This window comes from Anoplolepis gracilipes, chromosome 1 (genome assembly GCF_047496725.1).
Source record: "Anoplolepis gracilipes chromosome 1, ASM4749672v1, whole genome shotgun sequence".
NCBI lineage: Eukaryota > Metazoa > Arthropoda > Insecta > Hymenoptera > Formicidae > Anoplolepis > Anoplolepis gracilipes.
In genome coordinates, this window is record NC_132970.1 from 11,229,610 (window position 1) to 11,255,158 (window position 25,549).

The following is a 25,549-nucleotide window of genomic DNA, read 5'->3' on the forward strand; positions in this document are numbered from 1 at the left end:
TGTCCAGCTAGTTACATATATTATAAAAATTTTATATATTTCTTATTGTATATACATTATTTACATCAATTTGTTGTCAAAAATGTCGAAAATTTCAAACTTAGTAATTTTAAAGAATGCATGAATTCATTTTAGAGAAATGTATAATATGAGCATATGTATGTAGTGCATATATGATTTATGCGTCAGGTGTCAAACAAAAAGAAAAGAAGAAAGGTGAAATTACTGCTTCTGATACACTTGGTGCTGCCCGAGTGATTGCATAGACCTCGTTAATTCGAGAACGCATATCCGTTATGTACTAAAAATGCATTGCGTGCGTTTATACTTTTGCATTTTTCTCGTGGCAATTCGAAGTGAATGTTAAAAGTTACAAATTTCTTTTACGCGGCGAAATTTGTAAGAGTATAGTGATCTGCTATCACGATTACGCTGTGGTTTTCTCAATGAGTTACATTTCTAACAGTCGGGTCGTTGTTGGTCCAATCATATCAAGGTGCGAAATAATTGATTGCCGCAATCATAATCTTTACTTGATATTACATTCAAATAATGTTTAGAAACTGTACTAATGTAGATTAATAAATTTAGAGATATCTAAATCTAATTTCTTAATTAATAAAGAAGATTATTTCTGACAAACTATCTTTCTGTACTGCAAAAATGTAATATATTAAAAATAATATATATAAATTTTATAATATTTGTGACAAAATTTTCGATTTTTATAAACTAATAGTACTATATTTAGAGGTATATAGATAGATATATAATTATATTTCAAACAGTATATTTGTGAAATACTTTTTTCAACATTTTGTTTCTGTAATATATATGTGAATTAATATATTAATTTAATTTATTTAACATAAGAAAATGCCAAAGTTTTAAGTGGTATATAGTTTATTTATATATACATAGATTTAAAAAAATACACATTAATGTAATAATAAAATATTATTACATTAATGTCTTTTTTGCATATAAATATTTGTAATTAAAAGAAAAAAAAAATATATATATATAAAGAAAACAATGAGCACCTATTAAAAAACACATAAAAAATTTTATTTTTTAAAAGTACATACTTATCAATATTCAAAACATTAATTAGACACATGTAGTTTTATATTTTTTATATTTATAGAATTATATTTTTAAAAAATCACAGTAAATAATAATATTATAAAAATGAAGTATACGTGTAAAGAGAGAAAGTTTTTGAAACTACTTACACAAAAATGTATTTATAAAAAGTACATTTGCGATTTGACAAGCTTATGTAATAGAATATTTGTAACTTTTAATATTACATAAGAGAAGAGAAGACAAACTTAGGCAAAATAATATTTCCAAATCTAATCAAGTCTAGATATTTTGTTGCATTTTTTCATTATAATTAGAAATACAAAAAACTAATTATAAATTTAAACAAATAATGTATAATTGCTAATATTTTAAGTATATAGAATATACATGTTAAAACTTTCCACGATTTTGGCGAGATAAAAACATAAACTTATGGCGTCTTATAAACAATAATATACATTAAAAAAAAATATGCATGAAAGTTGGAACCTGCGTTATTCATCGTGTTCGTCACTTCTCGACGGTGCTGTCCTCTCATACAGTTCATATATACCCGTATTTCCCGTCCCACTCCTCTCGAACGACTCAACTAATCACAACCGATGCCGTTATTCCAGCTCCCACCAAGAAGGCCACGGTCGTACCTTGGCAGTGGAAGTGGAGAACCACGTGGAGACAATGACCCACTGCCCTTGATACGTACGCAACGTTGAGGGGGAACTCGGTAGACCAATCATAGCTACGATCCGCTTTCCTACCTTGCGTGACACAGTGACCTCGTTTCCTTCCTCTTCCTAGTTCCCCACCTTGATCCGGTCTTTCTCCGCTATCTCTCCCACCCTCGCAACAGCATTCTATCTTCTCTCCGTCCGTGAACTTCCATCTAGGTCATTAGCCTTCTCGTCTAACCGACTGAGTGAGTAACCCGTTTATATGATATACATACATACACACATATATACACACACACACACACACACACACACACACACACACACACACACACACACACACACACACACACATATATATATATATATGTATATATATATATATATATAATATATATATATATATATATATATATATATATATATATATATCTGTACATATATATCTCAATCCTTCGATATGTTATATATGTAATTATTTATTTAATATCCTCTCATTGTAAAAAATAATCCGTATTGTCGATTTCATATTTAGGTCGAGCATTAGTAAGATATGACATCTGAGTCTAGTAATTTGCCGATGTCGCAATGATATGACGTTTTTGACAATTCGCGCCGATAATTCACGATGATATGACATCTTTGATAATTCAATCAATAATATTGTACAATAATCAAGACAAAATTGTATAAAAAAAAAAACGATTTATTTTATTTTATATATAAAGCAAGTATGTGTCAGAGACACGTAATAAATAAATAAATGAATGAATGAACAAGTGGCAAGGACATTGCATTTTATGGAATGTCTTGATATGGATATTGTTCTCCATTGAATTCCGGAGTCCAGCCTTTATAGGGTTGATTAATTTCTTGTTCTGACCTATGCCAGTGATCGTGATGAATTTCGTGCGGTCTCACAATGCCATAGCTGACTCTTGGTAGAGGCGGTGGTGTAATAAGGGCCCTTAAGGCTACCGCGCCAGAAAGCACAAGCGACATAAGACCTGCGCCCAAGCCCTTGAAGCCTATCAGACCGATTGCGGAGATCACGATAGGCAAAATAATTATTGTCTTTAGACCCAACAGAAGTAAGAGTGGTACAATCAGCTTCTTCAACCTTGTACGAGCTGTAAGTAATATATATCACATATTTTATTTTGTAAATAATTATATTCCTTATTAACATTTTTTAATTAATTACATGTAGTTATAATATATTTAATATTTAATAATTATAATGAAAACACACACACTTGAGAAGAAAAAGGATAATGTGTAAAAATCAAATTATAGCAAATTATATTATAAAAAAAGATTCATAATACATCGAAACATATATAATTTTTTTTGTATTGAATATGATATAAATGTAGAGCACATCGATTAAAACTTAAATATTAATAATTATATAGGATGTTTAAATAAACGAGGAGCATTTCTAAAATACTATAATTGACATTCATCTTCCAATCTACTTTCTTCGACACGCGACACTCTCGTTCAAGGTCTTTCTTAGACATCTCGCAGTAGCCGTCCCAGAAACCCGGAATCCCACCAAACCTATCAAACGGTAACCCACTTCGATCCACTCCCACCTCCGGTATCTGTTTTCACGGATATGATAGAAGTGGAACACATCGTTACAGCTTTCTATGTATATGTATTTTCTCGTTTCGGTCTCTCTTTCTCAGCCCGGCTATTAATGAACAATAATAATAATAATATATATACAATCCGAATTTTTGAATATTTTTAGACACAACACATATTTCAAATATTTTGAATATACAAATAAAAGAATTTGAGGAAATATGAAAAAAAAGATGGAACTATGCTAAAGAGATGTAGAAAATGAGTGAATGGTATTTCGGTCACGACTGATTCGAAAAGGAAGATGCTGCAAGTTATACTTTCCAACCAATGAATAGCGAGATTCATGGACTACTTAAACCTCATTGGTAAGACTTTAGAAAGGTGAGACGCTATAAGTTTGCGCCCATGATGTCGAATGATGTATTCATACCAGATCCGTACGTTAGGCAAGAACAAGAAACTTTTGTGTTGGAATTAAGGTCTAACACAAATCTTAGATTTAATGCTATTATTAATAGCTTATTGTTATTAAAATTTGCGGAAAAATTTAATTCTATATAAAAAAAATAAAGCGCAAAATCAAATCCCGATAAATTCATCTAGTATAAAAAAATTAAATTATACAATTATATATTAACTATATAAGAAATACTGTTTAACCCAATAATACACACGAAGATGTAATGTAGAAAAATGTAACTATAGCATTAAACAAAATTAGACTTATAGATTTAATAAATTTATATATATATATATATATATATATATATATAAATTATTATTCTAACAATTTATATAAAGCTAATATTAATAAAATATTGTCAAATATTTTAAATTATTTGTAATGGTTAAAAATATATTTTGTACGCGAGCAAATATTACTTATTATAATAATCTATAGTGAAAATTATATTATTTTTTCCTTTCTATTTTCCGTACTATCATTTTCTTTTATCTGTGTTAGCCTCAAACTTTAAATTATTTTTTTTTTAGTTTTATATATATATAATTAGAAATATATATATATATATATATATATAATTAAAAAGAAATAGTTAAAAGTTAAAAATAATAAAACAAAAATATAAGATAGACTCACGTGATTAAAATAAAATAATAAAAAATAATAAACTAATACGAGTCTGAACTCAGTAAGAGGTGCGTATTAAAAGCAAAAATTTTTATTTTCTTAAAATACATATGGAAATATCACGATCATTTGATTGTTTTAAAAAAATAACACTTTTTATCAAGCATTTCTCTATTGTGTTCGTAATTGACCTTTATTATTTTTTATTAATTGAAAGTTATTGAAATTGTTTCTTGAATTAACTAAAATAATTTTTTAAAAATGCGATCTTTATTATTTTATTCATATTGAATATTTTGGATTGCACGCCATCAAAACTATCACATGAAAAAGTTTCAATAATATCAAAAGATAATATTTGCTACATTACTAGTATATTTTCCTAGATTATTCGGATCATAATTTTTTTATGCAAATTTACAAAGAGATAAGTGCTCCAATTTTCTTTAATTTTTAACTTGAAAACATTTACTTCACCTATTAAACATAAAACAATGCTAATATATTTTTTCTCTTTAAGCATAATATTAACTCTTTTCTGATGTATTGTTTACCTTCAGACGCTCCGCTTGTCAGACTTTTGAGTTCTATGTCGATGTTCTTCTGGCCGAGGGCGCGTCCGAATAAACCGGCGGTTGAAGCATCATTAGGGAAATTAATTTCTATTCTTCGAGTTTTTAGAAATTTCTCGATTCTGCTCACGAGCGGATCTGCACTCTCTTGCGACGAATTTCCGTCGTCCGGGATCTTCCGCAGAGTAACCATATCACCATAAATGTCGATAATGTTCTTTTTATTGAGTTCGTCCATTGCCCTCGTGAGCTTTCCTTCTAAATGTTCCAAACTGTTTCCATTTTCTTGGATTGGTTCAGTTACCACCAACGTCACGAGTTGCAGCGCCAGGAGGATGATTACTCTAGTCTTCATTGTCGGCGAAGTGCTTTATATATAGTGCAACTTCGAAGAAACGTTTTTGACTGTTTGGCCCCAGGACAATTTTTCTTTTATACGACTCGCAATCGATGGGTGGTGGGGCCATGCTGAACTATTTGGCAAGCAACGTACAAGGGCAGCAGTGTCAAGAATTTTAATTCTGCCGACTCTCTGAAGAGCGAATATAAACATGCACCGCACAAGAATCGCGTGACGTAGAGTACAAGTAAATTTTCCTTTTACTCATGATCACTTTCGGATCTAGGAGTTTCTACGTATTTTTCAGACTCAAACAGATTTTTCTGTTAAAAAATGAGTTCTATCTATTTTTACTATAGACATACGTAAATTTTTATCTTTTTGCAATTATTTACAATATTTATTAATTATATGTACAAAATTAACTATGTAATTAAGAAAATGCATCTCTATAAAACCTACATTCTATATAAAAACACCACAACAGCCTATGTGAAAACGTGGTATTTTAAAAAAAAATTCTTTAATATGATGAATTAAAATTAAATGAAATAAATTAAAATTAAATTAAATTTGAATTAAAATCAAATATAGAATTTAAATTGTTTTAATTAATTTGAGTCAAAATCTTATTTTAATATATATCTACATACGAGTATATAAACATCTAACTACAACATTTTATAGAATTAAAGATTAAAATTTTGCAATAAAAAATTATATTTTAAAAGTATAATCATATTTTATCAATCAATTACTCTTTTCAATATATATTCTGCATCTTTGCATTAATTACTGAAAAAAATGAGTTTAGTTAAGCAATTTCTCATTAAGAAACTTCACATTTACATATATCTACAATTTATTTGCACTACGTATGCATACAATAGTCTGGGCTATAATTGGATTTGAATATCATCTTTATATTTACAATTACATGCATCGCCGCATTTCACGTACTTTCTGGTGAAAATTAGATTTCCGTGTCTCTTGGTGACACGGTATGGTATGTAAAACTTGTGTCCCGAATCGTGTAGTCGGAAGTCACTCGAACAAGAGAAATGGAACGAGTGACAGAGGTGACGACCGAAGAGAAAGAAAGATCGAACAAGACAGAAGTGGGAGTGTAAATGACCTGTAGGTATGTCCATATCCGATTGGAATCTCATATGAGCTCGGGACGACTTCGATTGCAAAGCGAATTGTCAACATTTCGCGCTACCAGAAAATAATCACGTATGACATTTTCTAATACACCTTACTATGTCGAGTATTTGTTATGATATAATTTCTCTACATTAAAATTATAATTTTTTTATGTCTTCTAAAAGAAAACGAACTTATGTTATATGATAAATTCTTATATCTGCACAAGAAAATGGAATAGCATAATCCTACAAATATATAGATATTTTTTCTAAAAATAATTTATTAAGTACAAACAATTTAATTATTTTAATATATAAGATTATTATTAAATAATTTATATAATCAATAAATTACATTACGACGTACATATATAATAAATATTAATCTAGCAGTCGTAGGTGGGTCCAATGGCTTCGAGGAGATATTTTGGCTCCCCGGGATATGGCTTTTGATAATTTCATAAACGTGGCACTCTCGAGTAAGAAACCTCGTTTAATTTGTGCTAGCAACTGGTGCGTGAGCAGAATATGCCAAATTGTGAGCGTCGACCTTTGCGTCAGCAGTGTCGAGGTTCCTCGAGTATCCTTGATGATACCCTGCGGAACCAGCAGCAGGCCAATTTCCTGAGCCGCTTGCTGCGTCATAAAAGAAAGATGCCGGATTCTTGTTGAGGAAACTTCCTGACACGTTGCTACCACCGAAAAGCTTCTGGAATGCTATGATGCCGGCGACCAGCAGGGCGATTTTACCAAAGAACAAGGCTTTCAAAGCCAGCAGACCTAAACCGCCCAACAAGATTGGCACTAACGCAAAGATTTTGAAACCCGCTGCAGCAATCAACGGCAAAATCATTTTCTTGATCTTTGCACGTCCTAATTGAGAAAGAAGTTAAATTAATTAATATTGAAAATTATGAGATTTTATTGTATAATCTAAGAAATATACAACCAATTCAAAAGAGATAAAATTAATTATTATTAATAATTATATATATATATACTTCAATACGTAACAAGACAAAACTTGTTATTTATAACTTATTAAACACTTGCTAAATAAAAAAGATATAATTACGAATTTAACATTATATTTGTATTTACTATATTAAAATTTTTAATGTATAAAGAAAAAGAAAGATTTAAATTAATGAGATAAGTAATTATCTATATGTGCTCGAAAAATTTGGAAATTAAAAAATTAAATACATTTAGAGAAATTTTACAAATATAGGAATATTACATGCTAATTTTAATAAACAATAATTTTCTCAATTTTTCAAACATATTTGCGAAAGAAAGTGAATCTCAAGCTTCCTCGAAGAGAACGAGTTTACCCGGAACAGGTTTGACGCCGTACATATAGATATCACGAAGGTGAAAGGTATGTTTATTCTTTTATACTTATGACATCGCGAATCCGTGACGTTCATCGTCTAGATATAGTTATGGAAACATGAATGATTGCGTAATCAAAATACTTAATAAAGACGAAAGGACTTACCTTCACCCAGAGAGCGAGAGACCGAGCCCTCGGGCATGTTAAGTTTCAAACTATGACTCTTGAAAAAAGCGACAGTTGAATCATATAACATGCTAAAAAGTTTTATCGTTCTGTCAGTCATATCGCGTGGTAATTCATTTAGGATCTCCGACTCGGACTTTTGTGAACTTCTGCCAGTGCGTTCCACTATAACAATCATTTTTTATTGGTAAAATAAAGTATCAATTTTCTATAAAACCTGCTATTTTCTTTACAATATTCTCACACAAAATTCAACGTATATTTATACTGTATAATGTACATTAATTAACCAAAACATGTACGTGTTTTGCTTATTTTATTATATACATTAGATACGTGAAAAAGCAACTAAATAATTTTTTGTAATTATATATTTTTATATTATTTTATATTTATTTTATATAAGTATTGTTTATATTATATTAAATTATAGTATATGTATATACATATGCGTGTGATATTATATTTGTTATATTTTATATTGTAATGTCACAATGACAAAAATCTTATGTCACTTAAAATTAATGTTATATAATATTAATTAACACAGTATGTGTAATGCGTTCTAATATTATTTTTAAAAAGATGGTCAAATAAAATGTCACTAAAAATATAGCAACATTTTAATATTTTAGCTAATCTTCAAAATACAACTAAATAGTTAAGATATAAAATAAATATGAAAACTTACTCGGTACGTCTCGTAGAAAAGTCACGCCGTTGGCGATCTCGATGTCGTTCGATTTACTCGCTCTATCGAGAGCGCTGATCGATTTGATGAAGACGCAGTCGATGAACGATTCGTCAGAATTCAGACAAAGCGAATCCTTGAAATCATTCGTAGATCCAGCTGCGACACACGCAGCGAGAAGTATTACTGCCAACAATGTGTTCATCTTTTTTGTCTAGTCGCTCTCCAAGTCGTTGTAAAACAAAACACCAAGATACAGCAGTCGGCGAGACGGAGCGAACTACTCCCCGGAAAATTTTCGGAACAAAGTGTGACCTGGCCCTGCGTTGCTTCAATCTTTATAGGTGTGCACCATGTACCGAACTCTCCTCGATATCCCCCACTCTGATGGACGACAACGTGTATGACGACGTATGAAACGAACGACTCATCATTATAGATGTCGGCTGTGGCCACCTCCCCAGAAAACTTTCTTCGATAATTTTTTAAACAAACGCACGGCTACGCCGAGAGACGCGTCACCGTTTGGGCGGACCTAGTATAGTCGTTCTTTTTAATCACTGGTAGACATTATTGTGTTTACCACAGTAACCACTTAGTATTCAGGTCAATAGGGGAAATAATATCCATTAGGGATTTACAGAGATTATCTATATAAGAAAAGAACATTTGAAAGATCTGAGTAAAATCTAATGGAATCTTCAATAAATCAATTAGGGAAAGCATAATTTAATTTCGTACGTTTGTTTATAATTATGGCTTTTTATTTTAAAAGACGTAAAATTTTCTTTCTTTCTTTTATCGAAATTGTAGCATTAATAACATTTTGACAAACGGCACTTTCTATATTTTCTAACACATTTAACAGATTGCTTAGAAAATCAACAACAATGGAGACGAGAGATTTGCATACATTTCGCGCCTCACCACCATTCACAATTGCACACGTTTCATGATCACGAATATACAATTTTCTTACAAATAGAGTGTGCGTGTGCATTTAGGTGACACTTAATGTTGACAATTTCTAGTAGTAATTTTTCTTAGAACTGTGAATAGAATAAACACATACATGTATTGCAGGATATTTAACTTTTAATTTTTAGGATATTTAATTTTAAATTTTAATGAAAATATTTCAAATTATATCTTTAATTGTAATTCAATAAATCGATTTAATTAAAAATTTCTTTTTAAGGCGCCAATTAAAATTTCTTTTAAGCACCAGAATTCTATCTCCTTTGGAGAATGATTCGATGCATTCCCGTAGAACCACGTGCATCAAGCTGCTTACCTTGACCCAGACACATGGTCATTGGTAATACAGTGAACTACAGATTACGTCTTTGACAGGTTTTCTGATATAACTCGAGTTAATAAAATTTTTTATTCGTTAATTTTTTTGTTTTCTTTTCCATTATTTTATTACATCGTGGGTTAAGTATTCTAAAATAATTAAAATTTAAATAGAGAAAGCAATCCAAATTTGTCTTAAATTGTTATGTAAGAAAGCGACGTTTGTGACACACTTTCACTGTAAAATAGGAAGTTAATAATTGGTTCTTGTGATGATTACATATTCTTCTTGGCTTTGTCATCTATTGATTTTATTAAAATTTATTCTAAAAATAATATATGCTCAATTAATAGAAATTCGTGTCATATGCAAAATAATAATCCGCAGTAAAGTCATCATCACGTTACTTTTTAAGCAACTACTTAGAAAGGTAACAGATACCTTATTCGCGGGAGGCATTCCATTGTGCTCCACGTGAATCTCTTTAAATATTTAACAGGTATGAGGGGACTTCTTTCGTCATCTTCGTATAACGGTATCTGACTTGAAAGGAGCAGAGACAATTTTACAATTAATTTTCTGGGTTACAAATATCGTCGATACCATCATTTACTTCCTCTACTGCAATAAAAAAAATATGATACTTTAGAAGAATTCATACGGCAATCGTTAATTGTGGAATTTATCGATATTTTAAAAATATATTTTTTTTCTTTGTTAGAAAAATATTCTACTAACTTATTTGCAATACGATATAGAAAGTTAAGTATTTACATAATAATTGAAGAATTTTTATTTTCGTAATCTCATTTAATTAATATAAATTATTATATACACAATTATATATTTGTTCACATCTTCTTATTTATATTATAAATATGATAAAGTAGATATGGAAAAGTTTGATTACATAATACATAAAATCCCTTTAAGAATGCATTCAATAAGATTTAGAGAATTAAAGGTCGACAACCTATATTCGGGTCAAAAGAGAGTTCCAACCTTATCTTTATTTTTTCCTGTCTTATTCTTCACATGAATAGAACTGATGGTTCCTTTTCTCGCTTTCTCTCAATCTTTTGTCGTACAATGTATATTGTTTAATTTTAATGTCATACAATATATATTGTTTAATTTTAATATTTCATTAAAGTTATATCTATAAAAAATACGCAAGTCAAAAAAGAACAATTCTAACATATATTATACGATAATAAATAAATATCTTTTTGTAGTTGTAATCAATTATTCCTTTATAATTGATATAGTTAACATTTGTACTTTGATTACATTACTTTATATACATTATAAGTATAGCTCAAATTTATGTTAAAAACGTATTTATTTTTTTATAACTGAATAATTTAACTTTGATGGTTACACTAGGAAATGGATACGGTGCTTGCAAACTAGTTCCTTACGGAATCAAGGAACTTTCTCTCTTTCTTACATCATGCTAGTGAAATGAGTCAGAATACATTCGAATAACTCATCTTAAAATTTCTCTATTTCTATTATTATATCGAGACATAGTAAATAAATAAGTGCATTGTACGTATTTGTATGTTTCTCTCTATAAATTTCCATTGTTTCTCGCAACTTTCACAAATGTATGTCTTTGATTATCATATGTTGCAGTTAACACAATTAGCATGGACAAGTAACACATTTCCGTCGTGAAATTCTCTTTCAGTGATATCAATTTGAATGAGAGACTTTTACAATACTTGGTATATTCGATAACATATATTTTGCTTTTTCTGTATACATTATATTTACAATATCTGATTTTAATTTTATTTAATTTTATTATACTTGGCTATTAAAGTAAATAAATAAATTATTAAAGTAATTATTAAAAAATACTATATTAAGAGTACAGAGAAAAATAAATAAACCTTAATTAAGTAATAAATAATTACAAAGAAGAATAAATAATTCTTCATTTTTAATATAACATTGTTTTTTTCCTATTGCTTTGATCAAAGTATTAAAATATGTAATTAATATTCTCAAGTAGGACAAATATTAATATAAAAATAAGAATGAGGAACTATAACTGACAAAATTTGATGCTAATATGTTTTTCACTTATTTTTATTTTGTTTTGTGTAAATTCTGTAAGGTTCAAACTCTTGTACATCATATGAAGTCTGTTCGACGACATCATACGGGTCCTGTCGCCTATACTTGTTTATTTCGTAACTGCTTTCATGGGCAACTTTTTTCAATCCGACTATGGCTGCCAGTATCAAACTCATTAAACTCAGCACGACAGCTTTTCCACTTAAAACAGCCAATGTCTTCAATGTCAAAGGCAGCAGAAGCGCTTTTATTAGTATAATTCCAATGATCAAAGGAATAATATACTTGCCCAGCCGACCCAGCCGACCAGCCCTAATTTTTTTACCTTCTGCAATAAAACAAATATTCATATATCAATATTTCAGTAAACAAAAATAGATTTAACAAAAAATTGTATGTAAGCATATTATAAGGTCTTTGTATTTACATTTTTTTTATATTGTATAAAAAAAGCATGGTAGAATGTACATGTATAACATATATGTACACGTATCACATGTCTCTCTCTCTCTCTCTCTCTCTCTCTCTCTCTCTCTCTCAACGTATTGTACTATATTGTTTGTAACGTTCTATTAACCACGTTAGTTTAAAATATTATATTAAATATTATAGAAGAATCTCTTGCTTTCTCACGACAACCGGGATGTATAATATATAGTAAGTTTTATCGAAGTATACTTTCTTCATTAAGTACGATCATCATGGAAGTTAATAAAAGGAAGTAGAGTAGAAAGAGAGCACTTATGTTTTCGTACCGAGAGACTTCATGTCGTAAATCTAAAAGCATCATATTTAATGGATAATATGTGCAATTACACGCTTCTCTAACGGAATTTGATTAACACGCGGTGTCTCATAATTTCTTTTCGCAAATTATTTGATATTGCACATAAATTAATTATTTTAATTTTAATTTTATTCTGTCTAACATTAATATAGTAAAAATAAAGAATTAATTTTTTATTAAAAATAAATTTGTAACAACATATTAAAATATATTAATATAAAAATATTAATAACATCTCTTCTTTCAATGTTAACGTATTTTAGCTATTTGTATAAATCAACTTAGTATTTCTTTTTGATGCTTGATATAAAAAAATAAAAGTTAAAATGTCAATTTTTTGGGACGCAAAAGATTTAAACCTTTGCTAAAAATATTATTAAACGCTGATCAAACTTAACAATAATAAGTTAGTATATTTTAATAGTGTTATTTTTTATTAAAAAAATTATTTTATCATTTTATCATCTATCATGCACTAAACGATCTAGAATAAAACAAAATCTAAATATCAAAGATGCATTGAAAAGAGAAGTTTGTCCAATCACGAATATTTAAATTATTGTCAATGTACCTTCTACACCATACAATTTCAAACTAGAAAAAAGTTCATCAACGGCGTTTAAAAAGTTTTCACTAATCCGATTTAAAGCGTCTTTAGAACCGTCATTTCGTTGCATTCCTCGATCCACCATATTCATTGATTGTGATTCTTGCGCTGCGACGAAAACGGGTAGTAAAAGCATCACGTATGGCAGTAACATTCTAGCATCTGGAGTTCTTTTCTTTTTCTTCTTTTGCAACACACCCTACTATCACGTTTTATCCCCCCAAAAAAACGACAACTGCGTGAGTATCTCACGATCGCAACCGACTTGTTGGCTAATAATATTTTAACTGATATTCATACCAGACCGGGCCATTAGTTTATATACTAGGACCGTGAAAAGCTTAGAGGAGGAGACTGTCCATCTAACCTGGTACTGATGCGTAACGAAGGATCCAACGTCCACTCCCGTACCACTTGAGCTATAGTCTACCTCCATCATTGGGTCGTTATTTGCGTCGAAGGATCTTCCCTGAAATATTTCGACCGGAGTAAATTGATTGTTCTCCCCGTCGAACGTTTTCACCATTATTATTTTCTGTTGTGAGAGGATGTGGCACCTATTATCAGTTAAATTTGTTTCACGTTCGAGTAGTTACAGCACAAGAGACGCGCTAATTCTCATTTCCTACGGCCTGCTTATCTAAAAAGTAAACCAGAAATAATTCAAATTACGCCAATTTATTCGGAAAGCGAATCTATTATTAAAGGTAATTAAATAATATTGAACATTGCAATAGTAATAATCAATGTATCAAAAAAATTTACTACATTTTTATACAAAAATTATACTGTCGTATAATTCCTCAATTTAAGTGATTTATAATTGCAACACAATGTTAAAAGAAATAAAATATATATTAAGATACACATATATGTATATATAATTATAGAATATCTATATACACATAAAATTATAAATATTATAGATTTTTTCCCAAATCTTGTCACAAATTATAAATCACTTAAAGTAGATTTGCTACATAGCCGCAGAAGTTAAAATAATAATATTAATTAAAGATTTTAACAAATAATACTGACATATTACTGAATAATATCATTTTTATTCCAATAGATAAATTGAGTATTTATCAATTATTAATCACACAGTTTGCTTTTAGGAAGTAAGATTTACTAATTAGTACGTAAAAAGGCTGCAAAAAAATCTGCCTCTATGCTGATTAATCGATTTATCAAATAAGAAAAATAATGCTGCACACGCCTGACCATGATAGTTAAACATCGAAGCGGTAAATATATATATTGCTAAATGTTATTATAATTCTTTTATTAATATTTATAAAAATAATATGTACACACACATATATATATATATGTATATAAAAGATTTATATATATGTGTATATATATATATATATATATATATATATATATATATATATATATATATATTATTTTTATAAATCTTTTATTGATTTAGACACAAACGCATCGTTGTCATTGAAAGAAATTAAATTTTTTGATGAATTTATCGATAAATTACTAAATAAGATTTTAATAAATAATACTACTGATATATTGCTGAATAATATCATTTTTATTCCAATAGATAAATTAAGTACCAATTATTAATTACACAGTATGCTTTTAGGAAATAAGATTTACTAATTAGTAAGTAAAAAAACTGCAAAAAAATTTGTTAAAATTTTATTTATCGATAAATTACTAAAATTAGTCAACACTTTTTAAAATAATTCTAAGACATACAAAAAAAGTGTCATTATTAATATTAATAAATGACTAGTAAATCGATCTACAATTTATATAGACATTTATATAGACATATTTATATATTCATTATCAAGAGATCATTTTTTTGAGTTGAAATAGACTCTCATGCGTGTTTCAATTTATAGTTAAGTACCATTATTTTATACCGTTATACATACTAAAAAAAATTTACTTTACGAATAGAGCTACTATGTCGCTAATGACGAACTCCTCCTTTGTGAACATTTGCTATTCATAAAAAATAAGACCATAACTAGCAGCAATAATAACCGTTTTATGTAAGAAAATTTGGCAAATAATTTCCATTATGATCATAAAATTTACAGTAATTTGCGATATCATTTATCGATATATTAGCAAAATTCTTTTATTATTTATAAAAATAATATTTTTTGTGCTTAAGATAAAATAATTAATAATTGAGGTATTCTTTGAAAATTTATAAATTTATAATTTATAATAATTCAAAATTAATTATAATAGTAATATACATGTAAAAACATTATTATATTTTATTAGTTACAAACTGTAGCAATAATTATTATATAAATTTAACATGTTCTCAAAAAAAAAAAAATAACGGTGTTATAATAATAGCAATTTAAAAGATATAATCAACAGCGTATTCGTCTTCTTCATTTTATCTTCCGGTATCCCTTCTATTCGTCGCGGCCAATGTCATTTGGATTCAAGTTTGTAAAGGAAACAGTCAAATTATCCCTTACTCTTTTTCTAAGAAATCTGAGGTAATACATCTAAGTGGCACATGAATAAAATTATTGTACCGATATGTGGCTTCCCGGCTTCATACACGAGAGACTCTACTAATGCGCTGGTATCATTTGTCTTCAAATAATTAGTCTGACAGTTTCAAGAGCGATAAGCACATTGGAACTAATACTAATATGGCTAAAATAACGTACAAGTAACACTATATTTTTGTTAATTAATAGGAGATATTCTTATTAGTAATGCCAGTTAGAAATGTTGCATTTAATAAAAGACAATATTAACACCGGTAAGTAATAATTAGTGCATGTAGATTTCCTACTATTGTAAACATATAGGCTTATTACTGGTGAAATTGACTGACTGCAATATCTGTTGTGAGGATGAAGAAAGTCGCGGAGAGAGTATATACGCGTGATAATGACTATTAAACATCGGTTGTTCGATGTGGAGAGTGCGACTCATGATTTTCAGAGCAGATAAGAAGGTGATAATTGCTGGAAAACGCTGGGCTATGATAAAATACAAATGTTTCACGCTGCGCAACACTCCTATTTCATCAATCTCGTGCGCAAACATAATTCAAATGTTTCAGCTTAATTATGCACAGTTGTTATATTGTTATCACTTTTTCATAATTTGGTATCCATGAAAATCTGTCTATTATTTAAGTGTTAAATAATTTGAATTAAATTTTCGCGGAATTATTGGTATGGATCAATTTAATGCAGTTATAAACAATTTTAAATAATCACATTGTTTTATCATTTTAATAGCACAATATAATCGCCGTTTTATTTAAATATCAATGTTTTATTATATTACAGAGATTCTGAATGATTTTGTTGAGAAAGAAAGTGGAAAATCTATTAAACTAATTAATAAATTAGTTAATCAATTTTCTTAATATGTCAATATATATTGTAACTTTTTGCATTATTTTAAACTCTCGCAAATGGAAAGTGACTGGCTAAACAAGATATATGTATAAATATTTTCGGACCCATATACCTAGATACGTAGACTGGTACATTAAACGCAAGAAGAGAACGCTCAGGTTACAAGGATCATTTAAAGCTGTTGTGGCTTATTAGCAGCCAGCATGTTTGTTGAACATAATTTAAAAAATAGACTTCGTTGAAATTATGTACGATCAATCATTTCTAATCTCCGCGTGTTAAACACAAATTTCTAGTTTCGTATCCTGCAATGGACAAGATGCTCATTTTTACTACAGTAATATGCAACATCCTAGTATGCACTGAAACGTGAACTACGTGCTTCAGTACTTCAGATGGTTCAGATAAATATGTAGTCAAATGTAGGTAATAGTGCAGTCTACGATGATCTGTGATAAGTGTAAGACGCTCTGAAAGAAGCAATCGATGAGATTTAGAAAAGGTTCTGTAACGTAATAGAATTAAAAAGCGGATAGAGTGAAGTGAAACGGAATACAGTTTTTACAAGAGTACCGGATGTCGTTTCTAACAGAATTAACTTAAAACCAAACTAAATAAAATATCGGTTATTTTAACTTAAAAAACGTAATTATTTATTTGTAAAAAATTGAATGACATTTCAATAAAATATAAATGTAATCTTTTAACCAATTTCGAAATTTTTATCTATGGAAAAGACGTTAATTACTTGTTCAAATATTTGAAATTTTCTAATAATTAATCACAAGAAAATTGAAGAATATTTTACGTATATCTAAACAGAGAAAAATATTAGGTTAAATATCACCTAGCATATAACGGTGTAGAAATGTAGAATTTTATCAGTGCTTTATCACGTTTGAAAATTATTTCTAATCAAATTTATGAACTGACTTTTCTCGAGATAGGAATATTCAACAGAAATTAAAATCACGATAGTATCTAACGAGACATGAGAATCATTCGTCAAGTTCTTATCAGTCCAGATATCTGCGTAAGTGAAAAAGCCGTATTCGTCACAAAACGACGCCGATGCGTTGCTTTATATTTTGCAAGGCTATTTCCTCCCCTATGACACACCCGGTCGCAGATATGCCTCGACTCCCTTTCTCTTGCACGGCGAAAACACCCGCAGAGACTTCCTTATCTATGACGTCCACCTCCATCGTGTACCTTTCTACAGTATAGTCGACATATATATATCGGTACTGACAATTTGGATCATAGTGTTTACCACACGCGTATATATTGCTGGCTTGCTGGTCGGAGCTCATTTTTCACGGACTGCCGATTTTCTCGGCAACTGAAGCGTACCCGACGCGGTATCCACGAGGTCCGGTTGGTTTGTCGTCGAGGAATCAACCGTGAATCAGTTAGTTCACGGTTGTTCGTTGCACCGTTCATTCTATCTTTCTACATTGTTCGTACTTGGTGCCCATTATCTGCGTCAAAAATTAATTCGAAAATCCCGCATATATACGGAATAAAACGTATAGACTAAGAAAATTACAACACGATTAACAGAAGAGGTATGTTGTGACGAACCATAGCACTGATCTCTCGTCAATCGCTGCATCATCAAACCAAAGAAAAAGAAGTGTCTATCCATTCGGATGATTCGAGAAAATATTCCTCGGATGCTGCGTAGTCTGAACAAACAGCCAGTGCGTGATGATGCCATGACGATAAAATAAGATTTTTAAGGAGCGAGATCGTGAACAAAACCGTGAGCAGATTTTGTCAGTGGACCTTTAGTCGTCAAGCCCGTTCTTCATGAACGCGGGAAAAGATGCTATCAAGAGTTAATCTGATTACGATTTTGCTGACCTTAAACTGTGTCAGCTGTACGATAGACTATTCGAGATCGCTGCAGGAGAAACGGCAACAGGAGGAGGAGAAAGCTGTCACTTCCAGCAGGAAGATCCTCAGGTATAACAATGTCACGTTCGAAAATCTTATTTCTTCAACTGATGATCGCATCGCCAAGACGCACGTTCAAGATGTTCATAGTGTACAGCCTAGAAGCGGAATGGAGGAACGAGGTAACTAATCACAATCAGCGTCATAAAGTGTTTAATGACAGAAACGCTTCTATCCAGCCGCTATATAACGCTGACCAAAAAAATATAGTAGCAAGCATTACGTTTGAATCGTGTCGTCTTTTGACGAAGCGTGATGAACAATACCGTTGTATAACGGTTTTTTTGATATCATGATGCCTTTTATTATAACGTGATATGGCTTTTATTAAACATGATATGGCAAATGTTCTTATTTCTCGGTACTTTCAGAATATATTTTCGCATTAATAAGTGATATCTCAGAAATCACAATTTATCAATGCCAATTAAGTTTATATATAAATTTTATAAGTTCTAACTTTATCGTAACGATATGGTAAAGAGAGAACTTTATACGTATTCAACTACCTTGTTAACGATCAGTATTACATTTGCACAATGATTAGATGTAAATTTGTAATATACGTAAAATTATTATTTAATACAAAGTTGAATAATGAGAAATAATAGTATATTTAAAAATACATAATTCAGTGTTTCTGTAATTTAATAACTTTATTTTAATAACTTAGATTGCACGTTATATATTCTAATAATATTGTTTGTGACAAGTTTTAGGTGAAGCAAGACAACGTAGACGAAGGTATGACCGTACAATAATGGCGTTGCTAATGGCGTACAAGCTGAAATTCATTGCCCTGATACCAGCAATACTCGGTGGTCTGTTTCTTCTCAAAGGGACGACGCTTCTTGCGGGATTTTTCTTCGCTCTATTCGCCGCTGTTCTAGGATTAAAAGTACACTGACAAGAAAGTCCAATTCTTAGATAATTTCTGGGGAGGTTGCGCATCAAGAATGCATAAAGAAGTCTGAAATGACATATGACTTTATTTCGTAATAATTTACAGTCAGGTAAAACTTGTGTAATTAATTAATATTTCCTTTGAGAAAGAATATTGAACGCCTGTGTGCACAAAGTTACACTCAAGACCGAATTTATAATCGCTTCTCGGGAATTAAACGTATACATCTCGTATACATCTCGTAGAATGCGTCGCATCGCCAAGTGTGTACTTATAAACTTAAGCCAAAATTATTTTCCGACGTTCTAGAGACCGTAAGAGTGAAGAAACGCTATGCGAAACGATAGCACATCTATTACGAAATAAGTATGTTAAGTCTTCTAAAATGTTACATATATATGCATTATTAATAAATATGCGACAGAGAAAATTAAATTAGTATATCTTATTCGCTACATTTTAATATTCAAGTGTTTTAGTCGTCATACTTATTCTACTGAACACACGGTTTTAGTAACGTCGATAAACATATTCATGTATATATATGTATAATATATAAGTACTTGTCGCAAGCTACACATTCTAAAAACTCTCTCTCTCTCTCTAAGGTTATTTTATATAATTCTAAAATAAATATTTTGCCTCCTACACGTGGTAGTACTATAAATAAATAAATAAATATAAATATCGTAAGTGCTGAGAAACGACTGCAAATTCGGCTAATAAATAACGATGAAGTCTATATCATCTTTTTGCTCGACCTCGAGATTGATCGTGTTCCGATTGTTAATATAAAAATTCTTGACCGGCGCCGTTAGAAGTTCGCGTGCGCGAAAATTACTCTTTCGCTATCATTTCGCTGGACTATTTACCGAGGCAGTCAGTAGTGGAAATACAAACACCTGCTGTTACAACTTTTTTTGCTTTACGTTCGCTCGACACAGCTATTTATATTCCAGCTGTGATTCACGTATTTTTCGCTATTTACAGAAAATTTTTTTTACATTACTCCATTGCGGCAAATTACATTATGACAGAACCGTTAATTTGAAAATATGAAAAATTACGGTACAATTATTATATCAACAATCATCCAAAAAGCGATCAGACTTCTAAAAAAAATTTACACGAATGAGACAGTTCGCGTTCATCAGAGTGTCTTTTTTTACTTTTAATATTTTTCAGATTTTCATCGTATTTTCTTTCTCACAATTTGTTATTCCAACATTATAATGTCACACATTTCATTCTTACACTCTTTCTTTTCTCACAATTTATGCGGTTGCGTCTGAATAAGTGTAAATTTTACAGACAGATTGCATAATGTATATAAAATATATTATCGCAAAAATAATTAAATAAATCTATTTCAATGTCTTAAACTGTCTCGGGTATCGCGTATTATCTGCTCCTTTGATACAGGCGTTGCTCTCTCCCGGATACCTGAAGATCTTCCTCCTTTCAGTTCAGCTGTTAATTGTTCAATGCTGCTGCCGCGCACCATATGCCAAAGTCTGAGCGTATTCACGATCGGCTTCCGTCATTAACGGAACAGGTGTGTTTATGATTCCTTTCAGACTCCTGTCCCAGCCGCCTCCTCCTTGTTGCCAGCCGCCATGATCGTGGCTCTGTTTCTGGCTCAGTAATTTCTTCAGTCCAATAATCAACGACAACACTAAGGCGATCTTGCTGATGATGAGCGCTTTGCCAGCTAGAAGGAAAAGTACACCTATGGCGATTGGAACTAGCGCAGCGAGCTTCATTGCCATTCCCATCATCATCATGCCCATCATCTTCTTCATCTTTCCACGACCTTCCTCGACGCTTCGTTTCAAGTCGCCGGAAGTTGTCTTTGGTAAGCTGATCTGTACGTTGAAACTGTTCAACAGCGCGGCCACGCGCTCGAACAAAATATCGTTGAGGATATCATCCGTGGCACCTCCGTTGGTCCTGGCCAAGGTTTTCTCCAAATCAGAAGCTGTGCCCTTAGAGCTATCATTCGCCAAGGGCGCGACTCTAACGAGTTCGAGATTGTCACCAATCGGTAAAGTCTGTATACGACCAAGCCTTTCGAAGAAGGTGATTGCCTTCTTCTTCAAACACGGCGATACGGCTACATTGCGATGCTGGCACTCCTCGTAGACGCGATAAAGAGCACGGTATCCTCGCTCAAGGAATCCGCTGTCCTCATCGGCGTGAATAATTGCACTGCATACTAACAAGAGCAGCACGCACTTCGATAAATTCTTAATCGCCGACATCCTGGACCCCAAAACTCGCGAATGCTTGACTGGGCAAAAAACAAGTCGGAGACTAAATCACAGACACCTCGCTTTCGTCGAGATCACACGGGACACGCGACTCGAAATTCGCAGCCAGAGATACTACAAGAGGCTGCGCGCACCCACGTGCTGGAGGATCCTCGACTAGAGAGAACTGGCACCAGGACGAAGTCGCCGGACCGATATATACCAGCGAGAAGCCATCCATCTAGATGCCATCCTTCATGAAGGGGGTGAAGGTATCTCTGTCTCGTATAAACACACGGATGTGTCAGTACACGTGACGACACGACCTTACACTGTATGAGTGGATGATCCTCTTCTATCCTCTCCTCTTCTCTTCGCGAGCTCTTGTCCTTTCATCCTCTTCTTTCTCTTTCAGCACGCTAGACAGCTGCTATCGCGGCGCGGGACGGGGATGGGGACGGGATAAAAATTCTCATGATGGTAGTGCGCCAAGAGCATATGACCCTTCCTGACACAGAGACCCACTCGCGTCTCGAGATCGAGACATCGTTGTTCAACAGCCGCCACGCGATTCGTTCATTAAATTTCGCCGCAGCGGCTACATATGTACATCGAAGAAGAGCTCTGTGTATGTGTTTTCCCGCGCGATGTTTGTATTCAACCGCATCGAGATTCGTATCTCACGCGGGAGGAGAGGCAGTTGAGATGAGACCAGAGGGGAGCGTCGTGGATTTCATTGGCAACGTACCTGGCACCGTGATCTCGCTGACCCCCGCATAACGTGAGGATGCTAGAAACTAGTTCCAGGTTGCGGACAACCGTGACCTTCCTATCGTAGGTTTTCCTGCGGCACGAAATGGGTGAAGAATTATCGACAAGGATGATCTACTTTCCCTGAATATGTACATCATTCTCGTTTATACGATATTTCTCGTATAAACAATAATAATAAACCGGTTACGTATTTATAAATATATAAATATAGCGAATCGTTGCGAATGGTTTATCATCGATTGCTTTTTTTATCAGCTAACTCTCAATTATTACTCTAAATTTAAATAAATAGTTATTGTATAAGAAATTATTTTCACTGATTATTTCTTCAGTTAGATATGTTTTTAAAGGAGAAATATATTTTGTTCCACAAATTTATTAACAGCATTTATTGACAGTAAACTGAGACGAGCGAAACATAAATAACACGCTCTATAATTATGATACTATTACGTTACATAACAGTAAATTTATAATTGCATTACGTCTCACTTTTGCACAAATTGCATTTTAATTGTATACAGTATACATGTTGTATATAATCGTTAGCATGTGTTATATAAATCAACTAACATTCATTTTCGTCACAATAGCAATAAATGGAAAATTATTAATGCAAATGGAAATTGCTATAAACGAATGACGAGTATGAAACATGAAAGCACAAGCTTTATAGCATATAATTAGCTCATTTACTCAATTGTGGTCAATTTTAACGTACGTTGCATTCGTATATTGATTACATTAAGATATTCATTGGTTGCTTTTATACCGATTTGCGATTAGAAGAAGCTAAATATCATTTTTAAGCAGTTAAAAAAGTAAAATTTAGGAATTTTACAAAAATTATATTTCTTATAAAACACACAATTATTTTAATACCATTTATTATTAATCATAATAGAAATAAATCTTTTATATTCCTTGCAACAAATCGATATAAATTATATACAAAAGATGTGAAAAATATCAGTAAAAAATATCTTTTAAGTACAAAAGTATATTATTCGAAAAGATTAATAATATATATATATATATTGCCAGATTAAATTTTTTATTTTATTTTCTTGTATCACATTTTGTTAGGTGCGTGAAGCTGAGCGTGCGACACACCACCGACAAACTCAATCGAGGTTAGCGCTTCTCTAATGCGACAACAGCCAACGATGCATCTTCCATACTGTTACCTACTTCGCGATTATCCCATAATCAGTGCCACGGGCCCACATAGACGGTGTTTAACTGTATTAAAGCCCGTGCCACATTCGAGCGCGCAGTTATATTCTCACGAATGGCGCGAGAAATGAATTCCACCGCAATGAGTCTACGCACGGTTGGATCCCACTATTATTTCTAATTATCTTATACCGTCCAATTTTTAAGTCGGAAACGCGTTGGACTTTCGATTGTTTAAAAGTAGGACATTTCAACCGAAACATTTATTTTAATAATCCCGGTCGGTCTCTAGGCGTCTAATTTGCGGAAGCTTGTCGAAAGAAATACTTTCTGAATCACTATTGTGTATCACGATAATATATTGTTCTTTCTGCAGAAAACTAAAAATTAAAATAAGTTCCATATTTCATTGGATCAATCCTACTAAATCAGAATACAAATAAATAGTAGTCTAGTCAAGTAAAAAAAAAGCGACTCACGTAATAAAGATTTTATCTGAGCAGAAGCGCGTCAATGATAGAACATAATTTGGAACAATAAAAGTGAGGCAATAGGTTATACCGTCATGATTTTCTCGAGAGATATTTTAGACAAGAATAGGACGTTTCTGCCTGTTATTAGATTCAGGTCAACGATCAGCAACAGGTGGTTCTAGCGATTCACACGCGGAGGATTCTGAACTAGCTCATTACCAGATCATGCTTGTTCGCGAAAATCTAGTGCGATTTAGGAGTAAAGAATGAGGGAATTTATATTACAATTCATAGTATCCTTAGAATCAATGTAATTAAAAAGACAAGTGTGAATATAATTGAAAGAATTATTTTAATAATCTCAAACATAATTACTCGACACAGATATCACCAAGCGAAAAGGAAATAATATCAAGAAATTAAATTTACGTAAAATAAAATTTAACATAAATGGATGTGTAAGATAATATTGTTGAAAATATTATTAATTACTAAAGATTTATTTGAGAGAAAATCACAGTTTGAGTTATATGGCGGCTTGTATTAATGTTAAGAATATACGAAGAATTTCAGACGCCAGATACTAAAGTGCGGCAGTTGCATTCTTCATGTCATGTTAGGATGCGTATAGCCGGTAACCTTCGGAGGCTGTAACCCTGCACATTCTGAGTGGTGAATCGAGGATGCTCGATTGGCCCAGTGGCATACAAAACACTCGTCGAAGAAAAAGATCATGCTTTTTAGACCTTATTCTCCACTTTCCGGCGCACAAGAATCGTGGGAGCTGCAACTAGTGAAAAGCAAGCTTCTCATTCACTTGGTGACAATCTACTTATCTGTTTAATTCAGTTCACGTGCGTTTAATATCAGAATGGATAATAAAATCAGAGCAACTTTTTTGTCGTAACGTAATGATTTCTTCTGTCATTTCCTGTTTGGTGACATATAATTGAGAATAATGCATATATGTGTGTGAGAGGTAAACATTAAAATTATTTACTTACAATTAAAATATTTTTTGAAAAATCGCTGAGATGTAACGTCAGTATTGACTTGAAAGGTTAATTAATTAATTCTGATATTTCTTTAATAATAGATATCTTGAATTAACTAATTAATTCAAAAATATTGGAGAAAATTTG

General features: G+C 31.5%; 4 protein-coding genes across 5 annotated transcripts; 1 reads left to right on the forward strand and 3 right to left on the reverse strand.

The window, feature by feature from the left end:
• Window positions 1-2,477: 2,477 nt before the first annotated feature.
• Window positions 2,478-5,409, reverse strand: Osi15 (DUF1676 domain-containing protein Osi15). The gene is made up of 2 exons (XM_072892579.1): window positions 5,001-5,409; window positions 2,478-2,890 (listed from the first exon to the last, which is right to left on the reverse strand). Exons 1-2 carry the CDS (start codon window positions 5,371-5,373, stop codon window positions 2,559-2,561), a joined length of 705 nt encoding a protein of 234 aa, XP_072748680.1. The 5' UTR covers window positions 5,374-5,409; the 3' UTR covers window positions 2,478-2,558.
• A 1,380-nt stretch (window positions 5,410-6,789) lies between these two features.
• On the reverse strand, window positions 6,790-9,014 carry Osi14 (DUF1676 domain-containing protein Osi14). Its single transcript, XM_072893433.1, has 3 exons — window positions 8,720-9,014; window positions 8,008-8,193; window positions 6,790-7,379 (listed from the first exon to the last, which is right to left on the reverse strand). The coding sequence occupies exons 1-3, from the start codon at window positions 8,922-8,924 to the stop codon at window positions 7,000-7,002; spliced, it is 771 nt and encodes a 256-aa protein (XP_072749534.1). The 5' UTR covers window positions 8,925-9,014; the 3' UTR covers window positions 6,790-6,999.
• Window positions 9,015-18,697: 9,683 nt separating this feature from the next.
• Window positions 18,698-19,738, forward strand: LOC140672494 (uncharacterized). Of its 2 annotated transcripts, none has more exons than XM_072904702.1 (2): window positions 18,698-18,953; window positions 19,551-19,738. In XM_072904702.1, the coding sequence occupies exons 1-2, from the start codon at window positions 18,701-18,703 to the stop codon at window positions 19,736-19,738; spliced, it is 441 nt and encodes a 146-aa protein (XP_072760803.1). In that variant the 5' UTR covers window positions 18,698-18,700. The 2 variants fall into 2 exon arrangements, with proteins under 2 accessions (XP_072760803.1, XP_072760795.1); XM_072904694.1 differs by having other exon boundaries at window positions 18,699-18,953; window positions 19,545-19,738.
• Window positions 19,739-20,404: 666 nt separating this feature from the next.
• Window positions 20,405-22,146, reverse strand: Osi12 (DUF1676 domain-containing protein Osi12). The gene has a single exon (XM_072893650.1). It carries the CDS (start codon window positions 21,994-21,996, stop codon window positions 21,217-21,219), a length of 780 nt encoding a protein of 259 aa, XP_072749751.1. The 5' UTR covers window positions 21,997-22,146; the 3' UTR covers window positions 20,405-21,216.
• Between the last annotated feature and the right edge of the window lie 3,403 nt (window positions 22,147-25,549).